This window comes from Gorilla gorilla, chromosome 21 (genome assembly GCF_029281585.2).
Source record: "Gorilla gorilla gorilla isolate KB3781 chromosome 21, NHGRI_mGorGor1-v2.1_pri, whole genome shotgun sequence".
Classification (NCBI taxonomy): Eukaryota; Metazoa; Chordata; class Mammalia; order Primates; family Hominidae; genus Gorilla; species Gorilla gorilla.
In genome coordinates this window covers 69,783,926-69,802,975 of record NC_073245.2, presented here as the reverse complement: position 1 = coordinate 69,802,975, position 19,050 = coordinate 69,783,926, and the positions used below count along the sequence as shown (strand labels likewise).

Here is a 19,050-nt window from a genome sequence, read left to right as displayed (position 1 = left end):
TTTTGGTAGAGATGGAGTTTTGCTATGTTACCCAGGATGGTCAACTCATGGGCTCAAGTGATCCGCCCACCTCAGCCTCCCAAAGTGCTAGGATTACCGAAGTGAGCCACTGTGCCTGGCCCCAGCAACTTTTAATCCAAATCCTGGGGAAAATAAAGGAGACAAGGAAAACTGGGGTTGCAATTTTTTCTTTTTTTTTTTAAGACAGGGTCTCATTCTCTTGCCCAGACCAGAGTTCAGTGGCACAATCACAGCTCACTGCAGCCTCAACCTCCTGGGCTCAAGCAATCCTCCTGTGATTGTAATTTTTAATAGGGAGGACTGGGAAGGCCTCAGAGACAGAGCAGTTGAACAAAGACTTGCAGAAAGTGGAAGAACAAGTATTGCTACTGGGGGGAAGAGCATCCCCACAGAAGGAACATCAAATGCCAAGTCCCTGGGGTATCAGCCAGCTTGGGGTGTCTGAGCAACAGCAAGAGGCCACAAGGTGGGAGCAGGTGGAAGATAGGGTGGCCCACTGTGATGTCTGAGAGGAGAAGGGCACCGTGGAAGGGTCCTGCTTGGGTGTGGTGGCATTGGGCGTGGTGGCGTTTGGAGTGGTGGCATTTGGAGTGGTGGCATTTGGAGTGGTGGCGTCTGGAGTAGTGGCATGATAGACGGATCAGGGTGGGGGCCAGGAGGTAAGGAGAGGTGGCCAGATTCTGAAGACACTTTTGAGGTAGATGCATTTGCTGATGGAATAGATTCATCTGTGAGAGAAAGAGGAACCTCTAATGTGTTCAGCCAGAGCATCTAGAAGGATTCCCATTAGCTGTGATGGGAAGACTAGGTAAAACAGCATTCAGGTGGAGGGAGCAAGTGTTCTGCCTTGGACAAGCTACGTTTGCCCATTAGACATTTTGACAGGGATGATGGGGGGCAGATGGGTCCCAGGGTCTGGAGGCAGGGAAGCGGTCCCCATTGGAGACGGGAAGCCATCATGCATACACAGTTCACTGAAAACATCGAAACTGGATAAGATCCCCAAGGGAGAGTGTGGGGAGAGGAAAGATCCAAGGGCTGTGCCTGGGTTCCCCCATCTCTTCTTGAAAGGCCAGGAGGAGAAACCGGAAGCAGCACTGAGATGAGGGGGTAGCCGTGAGGAGGGAGAAGCAGACGTGTGGGGCATCCTGGATGCAGGAAACTCCTGTATGAGTTTCCCCAGCTGCTGTAATAAATGACCACAGACTGAGTGGCTTAAAGTTCTGGAGGTCAGAAGTCTAAAATGGGTCAGCAGAGCTGTGTCCCTTTTGGAGGCTCTAGGGGAAAATCTCTTTCTTTGCCTTTTCCAGCTTCTAGAGGCCACCACCATTCCTCGGCTTGTGGTCCCTTCCTCCATCTCAAAGCCAGCTGCTTCTGATCTTCTAATCTCTGTCTCTCTGCTTCCTTTTCACATCTCCTTCTGACTCGGATTCTCCTGCCTCCCTTTTATCAACCCTTGGGATGACATTAGGCCCACCTGAAGAATCCAGGATAATCTTCCCACCTCAAGATTCTTACCTTTCTCTTTGCACTATTAATGTGTACTTTTCAAAGCAATTATGCAAAGGAGAAAAAGTCGTCCTTCACATCAGCCCCTTCACCATCTGCCACCCAAATGACCATTTATGGGTTAAAATGCACTTTCCAGATTCTTCTCCCCCAAGATGCTTGCTTTCAGACCCCATTTAATGTGGGCAGAAAGGGGACCTCCAGCTGAGTATGCTAAGCATGAGACATGAGTTACTTCTCAAATGTTCCAGAAAGTCCTATGGGGGGCAGTATCATAATCCCCTTTTCATGGAGAAAGAAATAGAAAGTTTAAGAAGCTTGCTCAAGGCCAGGCAGGGTGGCTCTCACCTGCAATCCAAGGAGGGAAGGTAGGAAGGTAATAAAGCTTTTATTTGCTTATTTACCAAATGCTTCTTCATGGATAAGTAGGAGAAGGAAGAGGTTTTAATGATAAAGTTCTGGGGAGTTCCAGAACACCTGGCGCACTTGTACAGTCGAATTCCCATTCTTTACTCCACCTCTTCCTCTTCACAAACATTACAAACAGTCTTAAAAATTCTTTCTGGGGCTTCATGTGTCCCAAAACTCCTCACCTCTGTGGCCAATTCCATGAGCAAAGCTGAACTGCTTGTTCAATAAGGGTACACCTTCTCTGTGTTCATATCAAAGTTCAAAGTATAGTGCTCTGTATATAAACAACATTTGCCCAACAGGTTAACTGACATGCTCTGAAATGGACACTCCTTTGCCATTCATTGGTTGAAATCAGGTGAAAGGGAACTAAACTGTTTATGTACTTTTTTGGTACAAATTATCTTTATAACACTAAGAGGAGCCAGGCACCACGTAAGCGTGGATGAAATAACAGTTTACATTCCAGCTGCTGGTCAGGCTTCAGAGTGATAATAAATAAATACAGAAGAATCAACTGTGCAGAAGAAAAACTTGGTGTCTACCCTCTAGTTCTGCCATTTGACAAGGTAGCAACCCACTCCCAGCTGTTTTTCCTGAGAATTGAGCTGATTATAGTAATGCATGCAGTTGAGGCAGTACTAATAAATCTTAACGCTAAGACCTATTTCCTGGCCTGGTATGTGTTAAATTCTCTTTGCCTTAATGCAGGTCCATAGTATATCTAGGGGAACTGACACATAAAGTGTCAAAGCTGGAAATTCTGGTCACCAGATTACATTTCAGAAAAGACTTCTGGGCTGGGTGTGGTGGCTCATGCCTGTAATCCCAGCACTTTGGGAGGCCAAGGTGGGTGGATCACTTGAGGTCAGGAGTTTGAGACCAGCCTGGCCAACATGATGAGACCCCACATCTCTACTAAAAATACAAAAATTAGCCGGGCATGGTGGCGTACACCTGTAATCCCAGCTACTTAGGAGGCTGAGGCAGGAGAATCACTTGAAACCAGGAGGCAGAGGTTGCAGTGAGCCGAGATCATGCCACTGCACTCCAGCCTAGGTGACAGAGTGAGACTCCATCTCAGAATAAAAAAAAAAAAAAGAAAAGAAAAGAAAAAGAAAAAGAAAAGCTTTCTGAGCACCCCGTTTCTCCACAATATAGATATCACAGTTCATTATAAATACCTATGGCATGAATAGACAACTGTTGAATGAAGTAAAAAGTTCTTGAAAGGTTTCTTAAAATGAAGAGGTCAGAGACATCATTAAACTGTCCAGGTAAATATCACTGCAGAACAACAAGAGAAAACGCATCATGACATTTATTTGTGTAAGGCTGTGGGATATAAAACTCAGATTCACCCTTCATGTATGCCAGAGGGGCTGTAAAAAAGAGTGGTCGAAGGCCAATGGACTCCAACACTCAGTTATTCCACAAATTGTTGTCAAGGGTCCTGTCCCAGGCACTTTGGATACAACAGTTAACAAAACTCACAAAGATCCTTACCCATGTTGAGCTTTCTTACCATATATATTACATAGCACATATATGGGAAACATATGTAGAAATACGTATTTAATATAGAAGTATATATAATATATATTTAAAAACATAAACATATATATAATTTCCCATGTAGAAATTAACAAGAAGCATAATAAATAACACATTACAAAGTATTTAAGACAAAGATCCCTGAATCACTGTTTCCACCACTTCAGCAAGTTTTTATTTTTTACTTTTTTGGTTTTTTTGTTTTTGTAGAAACTGAGTCTCGCTATGTTGCCCAGGCTGGTCTCAAACTCCTGTCCTCGAGTGATCCTCTGGCCTCAGCCTCCCAAAGCACTGGGATTGCAGGTGTGAACCACCGTGCCTGGCCTTGAGCAAGTTTCTTAACCTTTCCATTTCTTTCTCTGTGAAAAGGGTATTATGATACTGCCCCCTCATAGGGCTTTCTAGAAGAGTTGAGAGATAATTCATGTTACTTGCTTGGCATACTCAGCTGGAGGCCCCCTTCCTACCCAGACTTTAGGGCAATTCCAGCCTTCACTCACCATCTCACTATCGAGCTCTTTTATCCCTTGGGTACTTCAAATACTCACGTGCTTACCAAGTGCCTCATAAAGATTTTACAGTCAACTTAGGGGAGCCAGGGAACCACTAAGTAATAAACCTCATGACACTTACTTTGAAAGCAGTGAACATGGTATTTTTTAAAGACAATGACAGCACTCAATGGCCTGTCTCGTCCACTGCTGCCTCATAGAATTTCTTTCAAAATATTTTTACATTTCTGATTTGTCCATCTCTATTTGAATCTATGCCAGTTCCAAATAATGCTCTAGAGCTCATCTGTCCCCATGCCCACCCGGTCAAGCACACGTGCTGGGGATAATTCTTAGCCCAAAGGGCTAAGTGGAATATGTTTTCCAACATTTGCTTTCAGCAGCCATGCAGTAGCACAGCCTCCCACACTCGGTCCCATTTGCATGGTGTGAGCCTGCATTGGTGTGAGCCTGCACTGGTGTGTGCCTGCACTGGTGTAAGCCTGCATTGGTGTGAGCCTGCACTGGTGTGTGCCTGCACTGGTGTAAGCCTGCATTGGTGTGAGCCTGCATTGGTGTGTGCCTGCATTGGTTTGAGCCTGTCCTTGTGTGTGCCTGCACTGATATGAGCCTGCAATGGTGTGAGCTTGCACTGGTGTGAGCCTGTCCTGGTGTGTACCTGCACTGGTGTGCTACAGCTGCCGTAACAAAACACCACAGACTGAGTGGCTAAGAAAACAGACATTTATTTCTCGTAGTTCTGGAGGCTGGAAGTACAAGAGCAAGGTGTTGGCAAGTTTGGTTCTCCCAAGGCCCCCTTCTTGGCTCACACAAAGCCATCTTCTTGCTGCTCTCACGCGGCCTTTCCTCTGTGTGTGCCCTTCTCTGGTGTCTTCTTTTCTTATAAGGACCTCAGCCAGGTAGGCTTGGGACCCCATGCTCTCGCCATCATTTTAATAATCACTTCTTTGGAGGCCCTAACACAGTCAGGTGGCTTAGTTCTCCCCCACCCCTACTGCCCGCAGTGGCCTTTGTTCAAACTGAATTACCTCTTCAAAGGTCCTACCTCTAAATATCGTGACATTTTGTACCCCCAGGTACTGGGGGTTGGGACTTCAACATATGAATTTGGGGGGACACAGTAATATGCCTATAGCCCCTACCTGTGCCACATACTTCGCAAGGCCTTCCTTTCCTTTGAGCACATTGCCTGATAAGCTCATAGTGTGGACCCACCACGAAGCAATACCACCTGCAAAACATGTGCACTACAGCCAGTTGGCAGCTGGGAGAGCAAAGCTCACCTGTCCACCACATGGAAATCCCCAAACATCGGGTACAAAAGGCATAATAAATATCATTGTCACCCGGAGGATGCAACTGACCAAGCTCCACAGCAGGCACTGGGGGAACCCATGGCTGGCCCGTCACCACACCTGGGCATCTGTAAGAGACCGAATGGCATTTGCTACAAGGAGGGCCTGGGTCTCAGCAGGTTTTGGATGCAAGGAACAAGACACACTCTGTCCCCTTACATCCACTTCTAGCACAGCCCCTGGGGATAAGGAGGAGATGGGTCTGGATGGAGCAGAGACAGAACTCTGTAGATGAAAAGGCTGGACAGGTGCACAGCATTGGTTAAAGAGGGAACTGAAGCCCATCTGAGGAATTGAGACTTGACAAGGAGGATGAGGGCCCAGGAATCCACTGTTCTTTTCATCTGAGACTAAATCCAAGCACCTTGCCTTGCAGTCTATCTTGATCCCCTAAAAAACAGGGATGGAAGGTTTACCTGGTAGAAACTGCTCCACACACTCAGGGTACAAATAGGATCCTACCTCCTACTTTTCTGAACAGTTTCCTGGGCCGCACAGGCCTACGAGCAGGAAATCCAGCAGGTCTGGCTTGGAGTGCCTCCCCACAAATATTATCCAAGAACGCGGGGAAGGAGCAAAGTTTAGCAAGTGCAGGCCTGCCTCCCCTGCCTGCTTGGCCCTCTCCTCCTCCTCATCCCTCCCTTTCCATCTCTTTCTAAGCCCCTTTGTCCCCTTCAAATTTAACTCAGTTTCCCCTTTCTCTATCCCTCCTCCCACTGGCTTTATATCTCCTTTTAAAACATGCCTTTTAAATTGGTATTTGAAATTTTCTAAACATGATTCTATAATACAAACTCTGAAAAACTTCCTAGCAGCATGTCACAGCCATCACGCAAAATTACTCAAGGAGGCACTAAATAGGTGCTGATTACTCAAGCAGAAAAACTCATTTAAATGATTTAAAGTAAGTCATTATAGCATACTACTTTCCCAGTGACCTTCAAATATTTATTTTCTTTGTATAGTACATATACTGTGACGGAAACCCCAGACACCACGCAGAAACTAGGGAGCCAAGAAAGTCACTGGCAAGTGTACCAGTACCCACTGGTACATGGGTGTCTTTCAAAGCTGAATTTAGTTCTATCTTTTATATTATTGAAAATGAAAACAATATTTGATTATATACTATTCGCGAATGACAAAGAGGGAGCTGTGGAGAGCGGGCAAACATAGAAAGCACTTTGATGGATACAGAAAATTCTCTGGCTATGGATGGGAGGGAAATCCATCCCCAGGACTGGAAGATATGTTTAAACAAAAGAAGGCCAAGAGAAAGCCGTTTCTTCATCCAGGTCAATTTTCGTCACTCCAGGAGTTTTGGGGTCCAATCTCCAATCTCCTGTTTGCCACACTTTCTCCTTTGAGCTGTTGGTTTTGGATTTGCTTTTCGCAGCATACAAATATTTATTCACAATCAGCAAACAAAATGCCACTAAGATTTTGAAACAAAAGTGAAAACAAATAGAACAGTTTCTGGAACGTTGTAAGCTGTGCCTTAAAAGAATCAGTGAGGTACAAATTATTTCATTCACTCATTGGCTCCAAATTTGCATTTTAAAAATCTGGTTGCAGGTATCAACCCAACTTCTTCTGGAGACCATCAATATGATTAATTTCCATTAAAAGCAATTGATTGAAGTGAAAACACACGTAACGAAATGAACCACTTTAGAGTGAACAGTTAAGTGGGCTTCAGTCCGTTCACAGTGTTGCCGCCCCTCCACGTCCCCCGCCCTCCCACCTGCCTTAAATGAGCTCCTGGGAAGTACGCATGAACTCCGATGCACCCCTGCTCCATCGGCTGCCTCCTCTCCCTTTCCAGCCCCCACATTCCTGCCCTTTCTCTGCTCAACTCCCCCGTCTTCTCCCTCGGACGCTCATCCTCCTCCACACCCGCCTACGTTCTCCCTTCTTTGCCCTCGTCGTCCCCTCTCTTCCTCGTTCCTCGAGCTCCCTCTGCTCCCTCGAGGGTACTCAGGACCCGCAACTCTGCACAGCTCAGTGCCCCGGAGCCCTCGGAGTTCCTCCCCTTTCCCATCACGAAGCCTCTTTTTTTCCATTTATTTCCATCCCCATTTCCCGACCCCCATGTCTGGGGTCCCTGTCAATCTCCATCACCCCTGCCGCCCTATCTCCCCCTTCCACGTCTCCTTTCCTGCACATTCCCAGCCCCCACCTAGCTCCTGCTCAGGTCTCCGTGGCTCACAGAGGGCCCTCCTCACCCTCCACTCTGCCCTGTCCAGCCCACCCCAACCCATCTCCTGGAACCCTTGTAAGGTCTCTCCCCGCCCAGTCCCTGCTGCGTCCATTTCCCACCCAAGTCTCTAAGCACCCCATTCCCCATCCTCTCCCATTGCCCCTCCTTATCCTCCCCCCCGACCCCAGGTCTCCCAGCGCCCCCTGCAAGGCCCTTCTTCCCTCCTTACCCATTCCCCACCCCCGCCCCGCCCAGGTCTCCCAGCGCCCCCTGCAGGCCCTCCTCCCCCTCTTATCCAAGACCCCAGGTTCCCCAGCGCCCCCTGCAGGCCCTCCTCCCTCCTTATCCATTCCCCACCAGGTCTCAGTGCCCCCTGCAGGCCCTTCTCCCCTCTTTATCCATTCCCTCCACCCCCGCCCAAGTCTCCCAGCGCCCCCTCCAGGCCCTCCTCCCTCCTTATCCACTCCCCTCCAGGTCTCCCAGCGCCCCTTGCAGGCCCCCCTCCACTCCTTATCCATTCCCCGCCAACGTCTCCCAGCGCCCCCTGTGGCCATCCTCCCCTCCTTATCCATTTCCCCCCCAGGTCTCCCAGCGCCCCCTGAGGGCCCTCTTCCCCTCCTTATCCATTACCCCCAAGGTCTCCCAGCGCCCCCTACAGGGCTCTCCTCCCCTCCTCATTCCACCCCTACCCCCAGTATCTCAGTGCCTCCTGCGGGCCCTCCTCCCATCCTTATCCATTCCCCTCCCCTAGGTCTCCCAGTGCCCCCTGCAGGACCCCCTCCCCTCCTTATCCATTCCCCCACAAGGTATCCCAGCGCCCCCTGCAGGGCTCTCCTCCCCTCCTCATTCCACCCCTCCCCCCAGTATCTCAGTGCCTCCTGCGGGCCCTCCTCCTCTCCTTATCCATTCCCCTCGCCCAGGTCTCCCAGCACCCCTTGCAGGCCCTCCTCCCCTCCTTATCCATTCCCCTCCCCCAGCTCTCCCAGCACCCCTTGCAGGACCTCCTCCCCTCCTTATCCATTCCCCTCCAAGGTCTCCCAGCACCCCCTGCGGGCCCTGCTCCCCTCTTATCCATTCCCCCACAAGGTCTCCCAGTGCCCCCTTCAGGGCTTTCCTTCCCTCCTCATTCCACCCATCCCCCGAGTACCTCAGTGCCTCCTGCGGGCCCTCCTCCCCTCCTTATCCATTCCCCCACCCCTCGCCCCCCGCAGGGCTCCCAGGGCCCCCTGCAGACCCTCCTCCCCTCCTTATCCATTCCCCCACCCCTCGCCCCCCGCAGGGCTCCCAGGGCCCCCTGCAGACCCTCCTCCCCTCGTCCTCTCCTATCCATCCCCCAGGTCTCCCAAGAACCCCTGCAGACCCTCCTCCCCTCCTTATCCATTACCCTCACCTCAGGTCTCCCCGCCCCCCTGCAGGGCTCTCCCCTCCTCATTCCACCCCTCCCCCCCGGTATCTCAGTGCCTCCTGTTGGCCCTCCCACCCTCCTTATCCATTCCCCTCCCCTAGGTGTCACAGGCCCCCTGCAGGCCCCCCTCCCCTCCTTATCCATTACCCACCACCCCCCTCAGGTCTCCCAGCCCCCCTGCAGGGCTATCCTCCCTGCCTCATTCCACCCCTCCCCCCCTCATTCCACCCCTCCCCCCAGTATCTCAGTGCCTCCTGTGGACCCTCCCCCCCTCCTTATCCATTCCCCCTCAGGTCTCCCAGGGCCCCTGCAGGCCCTCGTGCCCTCCTTAGTTCCCCCCCGGGTCTCCCAGCGCCCCCTGCGGGGCCGTCCTCCCTTCCTCATCCACTTCAACCCCAAGGTATTTCCGTGCCCCTGCAGGACCCTCCTCCCCTCCTTAGGCGCCCCCCCGCCCACCCGGTCTTCCAGTGCCCCCTGCAGGCTCTCCTCCCCTCCTCATCCACCCCCCCAGGTCCACCAGTGCCCCCTGCGGGGTCGTCCTCATCCGTGCTCCCCCTCCCCCTCCCTACTCCCCTTCCCCCCTGCCCCCACAGTACATCACTCCCTCCCCCAACCCTGCCTGGCTCCGCCCCTTCACGCCTCCTCTTTTCCGCTCCACGCCTGCGCACTGCCACCCTCCACTCTCGCGCCAGCCCTGCGGCGGCCGGCTGCGGGCTGCAGCACGCGGTGCACGAGGCAGAGCCCACAAGCCAAAGACGGAGTGGGCCGGGCATTCCGGCCACGCCTTCCGCGGTGAGGGGCCAGTCCCGGGCAGGGTCAAGCCCACCTGCTCTCCTCCAAGAGCGTGGGCTGTTCTGGGCGTGGGCGGAGGGAGGGGCTGGCCGGAAAGGCCCAAGGGCGGGCGGCAGACGCTGAGGGGCTGCCTGGGAGGGTCGGGGCGGGGCGCGGGGGGCAGGGTAAAGCGGGGGCCCTGCCAGGCCTCCGAAGGAGTGTGCTTGTCTGGCCGAGGGCTGCTTGGCCAAGTCTGGGTGGGCTCGAGGCCACTAGGCCCAAAGCCTGCCTGGCTCTGAGGGTGCTAGGTCTAGAACCGTGCACGAGGGGAATGCCTGCTCGGGCCCGAACCTCGCTAGGCGCAGGGTGTGCACTGGCCCAGGGCCTGCTTGGACGTGAAACTTGCTAGGCCCAGGATGTGCACTGGCCCAAGGCCTGCTCGGGCCCGAACCTCGCTAGGCCCCTGATGTGCACTGGCCCGGGGCCTGCTTGGACCTGAAACTTGCTAGGCCCAGGATGTGCACTGGCCGAGAGCCTGCTGGGCCTAAACCTTACTAGGCCCAGGATGTTCACTGACTGAACCGGCTCAGGCCTAACCTTGCTAGGCCCAGGGTATGCACTGGGCCAGAGTGTGCTCAGGCGGAACCTTGCCAGGCGCAGGATGTGTGCTGGCCCTAAGCCTGCTGAGGCCCAAACCTGTTCGTTCTAGGGTTTTGTACAAAATCCTGCTTTAGCCTAAATCCTGCTTAGCCTTGACCCCCTCCTAGACCCAGGCCAGATCAGCATTGTTCTGACCCTACTAGGTCCAAAACCTTTTGAGGCCAGACCTTGTTTCAACTCCAAAGCCTGCTAGGTTCCAGCACCCCCCCATCCCTCCTCATACCACCGCCTTCTCCCCCTATGAAAACCGCTTGCTTATTTTTCAAACAGGCCAAGTCATTATGGCAGCCGCTGAGATCTCTGCCCTTTCTGAGCAATTCACCAAAATCAAAGAACTCGAGTTGATGCCGGAAAAAGGCCTGAAGGAGGAGGAAAAAGACGGAGGGTGCAGAGAGAAAGACCATCGGAGCCCTAGTGAGTTGGAGGCCGAGCGTACCTCTGGGGCCTTCCAGGACAGCGTCCTGCAGGAAGAAGTGGAGCTGGTGCTGGCCCCCTCGGAGGAGAGCGAGAAGCACATCCTGACCCTGCAGACGGTGCACTTCACTTCTGAAGCTGTGGAGTTGCAGGATATGAGCTTGCTGAGCATACAGCAGCAAGAAGGGGTGCAGGTGGTGGTGCAGCAGCCTGGCCCTGGGTTGCTGTGGCTTGAGGAAGCGCCCCGGCAGAGCCTGCAGCAGTATGTGGCCATTAGTATCCAGCAAGAGCTGTACTCCCTGCAAGAGATAGAGGTATTACAGTTCCACGCTCTAGAGGAGAATGTGATGGTGGCCAGTGAAGACAGTAAGTTAGCGGTGAGCCTGGCTGAAACTGCTGGACTGATGAAGGTACAGTTGGTTTTAATAAACAACCCCTTACATGAAAAAGAAAAAATTCAAGTCAGCTTTTAGGCAATATTATGTCTGGACGAGGTATTTTGCAGTTGCAAATTAAAGACAATACAAATACTTCCCAGGAAAATCTTGAGAGTTCTTAGGTTCTTTTTTTAAAAAGAGTTTTAAAAGTGGTGCTAATTGGAATAGTGTAAGGCGCATTATGTTTTTAAAAAAAGTGTTAAGTTTCACTGCCACAACCCTGATGCGAAATAATTAACATTGTGATGCATAATCTTCAACTTTGGCTTTTCTTTTTGTATTCTGTGGTTCATCCAGGCAAAAGTCTAATTATACTGAAATTAATAGTATCATATTTGAATATTTGTTGTTGTTTATTAGCTCGAGGAAGGGCAGGAGAAGAACCAGTTATTGGCTGAAAGAACAAAGGAGCAGCTCTTTTTTGTGGAAACAATGTCAGGAGATGAAAGAAGTGACGAAATTGTTCTCACAGTTTCAAATTCAAATGTGGAAGAACAAGAGGATCAACCTACAGCTGGCCAAGCAGATGCTGAAAAGGCCAAATCTACAAAAAATCAAAGAAAGACAAAGGGTAGGCCAGTTCATCTCATAGAATAGACTCCCTAAAACTGGGCTGGTGTTTTTCTTTATGGGCAGGTGATGGTAATTGAAGTTTTAAGTGGTTGACTTTTACTTTCAAAATGTCAGGAAATGGGAGAAATTTTAAACTAATGTTCTGTATTGTGAATCAAATCCAGCAGGGTTTTGCACTTTACACACAAACGTTTTGAAAGCACAGTAAAAATGTTCCCACAAAGCCTTGTGCACGTAAGCATAGAAGACCAAGCCCTGGTCTCTGCTGCCTAGTTTGCAGCCCCAGAGGGATATGGGGGACAAGTCATTACAGGACAGGTGGTGAGGCCTCGTGTGCTTCAGGGCCAAGAGAAGGAGTGATTCCTCCTTCAGGAAGCCGTAGAGGGTGGGTGCCTTCTAAGGGAGGTGATATTTAGGTGAGTCCAGGACAAAGAAGCCACTAAGATGGGGATCAGGATTCCAAGTACTAGGAAGTGGTCTGGGCGTGTAGCTCTGGAAGTATTTACTTTGTATCTGAGGGTGGAGAGCTCTACTGTGTCTGTAGAGCTGGGTGGGTGCTCAGAGAGGTGGATGGGTCCAGATTAGGAAGATCCTGAAGCAATATTAAAGCCATATTAAACTGAGATTGCATTCCAGCAGCCCACAGGATGAATTTGTCCTATGAAAATAATTTGTTTGGCTTATTTTTTAAAAATATTAGTTTCTCACTTATTTAAATCAACAATTTCACCCCCAAAATTTCAATTTCTAGCTCTTTTAAATTATATCTGGCAACATTTGGCACAGTTTTCCTTCCTCCTGGCATCAGGTGCCTGGGATTGGAAGGTGACTCCGTTTAGAAAAGGAGAATGCCAACCAAACACACTGCCACCACCACCCCATTCTTACATGTGGTCAGGGCCCTTCACTTAGGTTTCTTGCCTCTGCCTTCCATAGGTGGTTGAGTTTGCAGCCTTTTGGTACATGGTAGTTTCTCATATGTTTAAATCAAGAGCTTTGCACCCCAAGTTTTACAATTTCTAGCTCATTTTTAGGTTTTTGATGTATTCAAATTTGTAGACCCATCAACACTGTCTAAATTCCAGAATATTTTTATCACCCCAATAAGAGGCCTGTACCGATTAGGCAGTCACTTCCTACTCTGTTCCCGCTAGCCCCTGGCTACCACTAATCTACTTTTTGTTTCCGTAGATTTTCCTGTTCTGGACATTTTCCAGAAGTTGAATCATATATGTATACCATGTGCCTTTCATATCTAGATTCTTGAGCTTAGCATCATGTTTGCAGGGTTTGTTGGTATTGTAGCATGTGTCAGCGCTTCATTCGTTTTTAATGGCTAAGTAATCCCTGTATGGGTATAGCACATTTTATTTATCCATTCATTCATTGATGCACACTGCAATTGTGTTCACCTTTCAGCAAGTGTGAATGGTGCTCTTATGACCATCTGTGTACAAGTTTTTTGTTTGAGCACCTGTTTCCAATCCTTTTGCGTATATACTTAGGAGTGGAATTGCTGGATGGTGTGGTTACTCTATGTTTAATTTTTTGAGGCGCTACCACACTATTTTCCATAGCAGCTGCACCAATTTGAATTTGCACCCGCAGTGTTTGTAGCTTCCAGTTTCTCCACATCCTCACCAACGCTTGTTTTCCATTTGTTGTTATTGTTTAATTATAGCCATCCTAGCAGGTGTGAAGAGGTATCTCGTTGTAGTTTTGGTTTCCATTTCTCTAATGACGAAGGGTGTTGACTATCTCTTCATGTTTTCATTGGTCACTTACGTATCTTCTTTGGAAAAAATGGCTATTCAAATCTTTGGCCCATTTTTAACTGGCACTGTGTTAGCTTCTCAGGGATGCCGTGACAAAGCGCCACAAACTGAGTGGCTTCAAACAACAGAAACATACCTCTCACAGTTGTGGAAGCTACGAGTGTGAAATTGAGGTGTTGGCAAAGCCGTGCTCTCTTGCAAGGCTGTCGGGGAGAATATATTTCATGCTTTTCTCTTAGCTTCTGGTATTGCCAGCAGTCGTGCCATTCATTGGCTTGCAGATGCATTACTCCAATCTCTGCCTCTGTTATCACATGGAATTATTCCTGTATGTCTCTACATCTCTTTTCCTCTTCTTATAAGGACACCAGTCATATTGGCTTATGACCCACCTTCATCCAGCATGACCTCAGCTTAGCTTGATCACATCTGCAAAGACCCTTTCTGCACATAAGATCACATTCACAGGTATCTGGCATGAGGACTTCACGTATTTTTGCAGGGGTCACAACTCAACCCATAAACCTTCTATTCCAAGTTTGTTGAGTATTTTATCAAGAAAACGGTGTTGGATTATATGAAATGCTTTTTCTGCATCTATTGAGATGATCGTGTGTTGTTGTTTTTTTCATCATTCTGTTAATATAGCTTGGATTGTTATTTTCAAGGCCACCCCTGAGCTAGGGAGCAGAGAATGGAACCAGAATAAGTTAGAATTCCACCAAGCTCTCTTTTTTACTGAGACTCAGCTAGATTTTTTAAATTGTTTCCCCTGGTTGCTGGAAGCTTCCAGTTAAGTTTCCAGTGTCCTGAAAAAGTTGCTTGTGACATTTTTTTGCCAGTTGTTTTCATTGCTTTTATGGAGGGATGGATTTTGAGAATAACAACTCAGCTATATTCTGTATTTGATGATTCCAACATCTGAAGTCTTTGTAGGTCTGAGTCTTCTGTTTGTTTCCGCTGCCCTTGCACTGGCATCTTATTTATCACTGTGAGCTGATTGGTTCTTTTTACTGTTATCTATCGGAATCCCTTGAAGCCTGGGGTGAAAGTGGGTTCTTCAAGGGATGGTATATATTAATTTCTGCCAGGCAGTGATGGTCAAAAACTGTCTTAAACCAGATCCCCCAAGGGTTACTGTTAGAACCGCCCAGGACATGCTCACTGGGGCCACCTTCCCTCTTTGGAGCCATCTTCTTAGGGCAAATGTTTTCACCTCTCCATCAGTGCTAGACCAGCATCATCCAAGAGAACTTCCTTTGCTGATGGAAATGGTCTTTATCTGCCCTGTTCAGTACGGTGGCCACTATCTCCATGTGGCCTTTGGGCAGTTGAAATGTGGCTTACAACAGAGGAACTAAATGTTTAATTATATTTAATTTTAATTAGTTTAAGTCCAAATTTAAGAGTCACACATGACTTATGGCTGTGGTTTTGGATGGCACCATTCTAGATGGTTTTTCTTGCAGTCCCCTGGCTAGAGAGAAGGATGCAGAGATGGGGCGGGTTATCTTTAGTTCACCCTACAGAGAATGCAGGGCCACATTTCTTGGGTGCCCCACTTCAGGTAAGCGGTGTGCCTTTTCTCATCTCTCCTTAGGTCTACAAGACATTCTGAAATGTTCAGGCATCTCCTCCCTAGCATTTTTTTTCTCAGCAAGAAGGATGAGCAGAGTACCTAGTCCACTCTGTGCCCAGAAACAGACATCGGCCCGTCTTGAAACAGCAAAAATGCATTGTTCATTATCCAGGAACATGGTGTCCTGAATTGCTTCGATCAGCTTGTGAATATAAATAGCATGTGCTATTGTTCAGTTCCCACATTAGTTGAAAGGACGATGTGCTGATTTACTTTCAAGTATTTAAATGGAATTTGAACCTCTAACAAATACATAAACTGTCTATTTCCTGCCTATAGGAGCAAAACGAACCTTCCACTGTGATGTCTGCATGTTCACCTCTTCTAGAATGTCGAGTTTTAATCGTCATATGAAAACTCACACCAATGAGAAGCCTCACCTGTGTCACCTCTGCCTGAAAACCTTCCGTACGGTCACTCTGCTGCGGAATCATGTTAACACCCACACAGGTAAAACTGCCGGGAAGGCTGTTTCTCTGGAATGATGTGTGTTAAGGCTTATGTTAAGAATGTGAATCCACCTGTTTCTACAGTAGAATCGTGTAACATTTTATACTTTAGTTTTGTCTTCTTTTTCTTGAATTTCCATTAAAAATACTGTTACAAAGATTTTTCTCACATGCATCTGTGGCATTTATAGTTTAAGGAGCCTCTTCTTAATTTTTAAAGCTTTTTTGAGACTGAGTGTAATTAAAAAGCTATGAATTCCTTGGAATGTTTCTGGTTAAGTCTTGTTTTGAAAGTATGAACTGTGATTTTACAGGAACCAGGCCCTATAAGTGTAACGACTGCAACATGGCATTTGTCACCAGTGGAGAACTCGTCCGACACAGGCGCTATAAACATACTCATGAGAAACCCTTTAAATGTTCCATGTGCAAGTATGCCAGTGTGGAGGTAAAGCCATTCTTGGACTTGAAGCTTCATGGCATCTTAGTAGAGGCTGCTGTACAAGTTACTCCAAGTGTAACTGACAGTAGAATCTGTTACAAACAGGCTTTTTATTATTCATATAAAATTTATGCAGGAAATAATATGCATTCTCTTTTATGAAGTTAAAATAGAAAATTGGATTTGTTTCTTTGATTACTAATTAGTGAAAATAATATGTAAAGGTGTACAAATTACAAATAAACCATCTGTGGTCAAGAAATAAGTCCCAGATTTGTTTAAAAGTTCTGCATTTTATCTAGTACTCTGGGCCACAAAATCAAAATGTATTTGCTTTAACGTAGAATGCAGATCCAATCTCAATGTTGGCTGAAATTTTTGAGCTTGATTAGATACAAAGCAGCTTGCTCGAAGATTTAAGCATAGACGTTTCTGTTTTTAATTACAGAGAGACCACCCTTTTCAAACTTCAGGTGTGCCATAGTCATTTTAATTAATTTGCTTTATTTGTACCTTCTAACAGGTTTGGCAGTACTCACGTGAAACAGGCAGAGCACTGCTTTTACTAGTCAGTACCAGTTTCCACCAGTTAATTGTCAGGGTCCCACTGTGTGCTGGGAAACAGGCTGAGGCCCGGTTTTGAGCCTGGTCGGGACTGGGTCAACAGTACACTCAAATGGAACTAAGTTAAAGGGAGCAGCTGAAGATTAAATATAGTAACGGTGCAGCCGTGTTTCACAAATTGGGAAATTTCATGGTTAGGGTCAGAATTTGATTCCAAGAACTTTTTTCTGCTGTTACTATTTTTAAAAAAAATTATTTCTCATCTGAGTTAAAGGTTGTGATTGTAGTATGAGAATGCAAAATGGAGGGTTCAGGGAACAGAGTCACCTGGGGATCCTAAGCCTGGAGTGGACTTTTTGTTGGTGTCCTGCCGGTGCTCAGTACAAACTTCCTAGGTCCACGAGACCCTCCCCGAGTGCCAGCGGTCTGCACGCAGCCTGTGGGAGGTAGCCTCAGCACAGGGGTCTCTATTGCTGCCATAGCCCCCGTTTTTGCAGTCTCCTCAAGTCTTGCCATGCTTGTTTGTTCCCTCATCCCATCCCATGACAAAAATGGCAGCAGGAACCTATCAAAGCTGTGGTGCAGATGTGCCCCTTTTTTTTAAAAAGCTTTTGAATTGGCCGGGTGCGGTGGCTCACGCCTGCAGTCCCAGCACTTTGGGAGGCCAAGGTGAGCGTATTGCTTGAGGTCAGGAGTTCAAAACCAGCCTGGCCAACATGGTGAAACCCTGTCTCTACTAAAAATACAAAAAATTAGCCAGGTGTGGTGGCACATGCCTGTAGTCCTAGCTACTCAGGAGGCTGAGGCAGGAAAATCACTTGAACCTGGGAAGCAGAGGTTCCAGTGAGCCAAAATCACGCACTCCAGTCTGGACGAGAGTGAGACACCGTCTCAAAAAAAAAAAAAAAAAAAAAAAAAAAGCATTTGAACTCCCATTGTCCTCCCATCCCACCTTTAAGAGTCATCCAGAGTCTTTTTTAATGGCCTTCTTTGCTCATTCACACCACTTATCCTCCTCAAAACTTTCATGCTATACAGTTTTTAAAATTATTTTTGTTTTGCTTTCTAATATACTTGAAGGCATTCACTTTTCTTCTGAAAATCTAAGTGAAATTTTTTGGCTTGGCTGTTGTTTTCCATTCTAAGCCTTCTTTTGTTCTCGAGTGTTCCTTAGGCTTCTGTGCGCTCATCACTTACTGGGGAGGCAGATGGAGTGTGGCATCCCTGGGTCACCAGCAGGACTGATGCAGCTTCCTGATGTCTGTAGTCCACGTGTAGCTGATGCCCCCATTTCCTGCTAGCAGTAGATAAGGGCCTGTGATACATGAATACAGAATAAGAATAGTTCTAGAAGGCAATAAACGAGTCAGGCAGTGAATGCTCAAATGGGAGGTATTATGTTGTTTGCTATTTAACTGATTGCCTGGGATACATAATTATTCAAAGTAGAATTTAATTTCTTCTACTTGAAACTTAGTTCTTCTTAGGAACCCGCTGTCACATGGCACCAATGCTGAATAGCCAGGGACGCCTTCCTCCACTCACACTGTTACCCTGGGGCCAGCCGGGGTGGAGTCTGCAGGACTTGTGACCATGAGGCAAGACATACAGATGTTCCTCCATTAAAGAGCTAGGGTTTCGTTTTTATTTTTATTTTTATTTTTTTTGAGACATGGTCTGACTCTGTTACCCTGGTTGGAGTGCAGTGGTGTGATCTGGGCTCTTTGCAGCCTCAGCCTCCCAGGCTCAAACAGTCCTGCCACCTCAGCCTCTCGAGTAGCTGGGGCCACAGGCATGTGCCACCATGCCTAGCTCATTTTTAATTTTTGGTGGAGACAGGGTTTTGCTGTGTTGCCCAGGCTGGTCTCAAACTCCTCAGCTCAGGTGATCCACCCCTCTCAGCCTCCCAAAGTGCTGGGATTACAGGCGTGAGCCACCACACCCAACAAGAGCTAGAGTTTCAAGATTTTCACTTTATGCAAGGAAAAAAAAATGTTTGCCTTTGTGCTTTTACAGTGTAATCTAAATTTTGTAACTATTGAGCATATATTGCCTTAGAAATGAAAATAAAATCTTGTATGGCATTCAGCAGGTAGGCTTAAAGTGAAGGTGAATGCGAAAGCCTCTCAGAACTGCTGCTCATTTTCCCTAAAGGAGCTTATACACACACACATCAAATGAGATAAAATCGCCCATAACAGATGATCAAAAGTGATGACTTTTTCATGTTTTTTCAGTGAGTGAAATATGCTCTGGTGCTCTGATGTTAAAATATGATTAATTTAAATCTCTTTTACAATGCTGATTAATGGAAGACTCTGCCGTTTTTTAGTTTCTATTGCAACGAACATCATTTATG

General features: G+C 47.8%; 1 protein-coding gene across 4 annotated transcripts in view; it reads left to right on the top strand.

The window, feature by feature from the left end:
* The first annotated feature begins 9,188 nt into the window (after window positions 1-9,188).
* CTCFL (CCCTC-binding factor like) overlaps window positions 9,189-19,050 on the top strand; it is a 28,653-nt gene continuing 18,791 nt past the window's right edge. For 2 of the 4 annotated variants that reach the window (XM_055372565.2, XM_055372564.2), the window contains exons 1-5: window positions 9,189-9,759; window positions 10,669-11,222; window positions 11,610-11,820; window positions 15,516-15,686; window positions 16,000-16,133. In XM_055372565.2, the coding sequence (XP_055228540.2) occupies window positions 10,680-11,222; window positions 11,610-11,820; window positions 15,516-15,686; window positions 16,000-16,133 (1,059 nt within the window). In that variant the 5' untranslated portion in view covers window positions 9,189-9,759; window positions 10,669-10,679. Of the gene's footprint in view, window positions 9,760-9,921; window positions 11,223-11,609; window positions 11,821-15,515; window positions 15,687-15,999; window positions 16,134-19,050 lie in introns of those variants that run through there. The other 2 variants (XM_055372569.2, XM_031005064.3) reach the window with 1 other exon arrangement.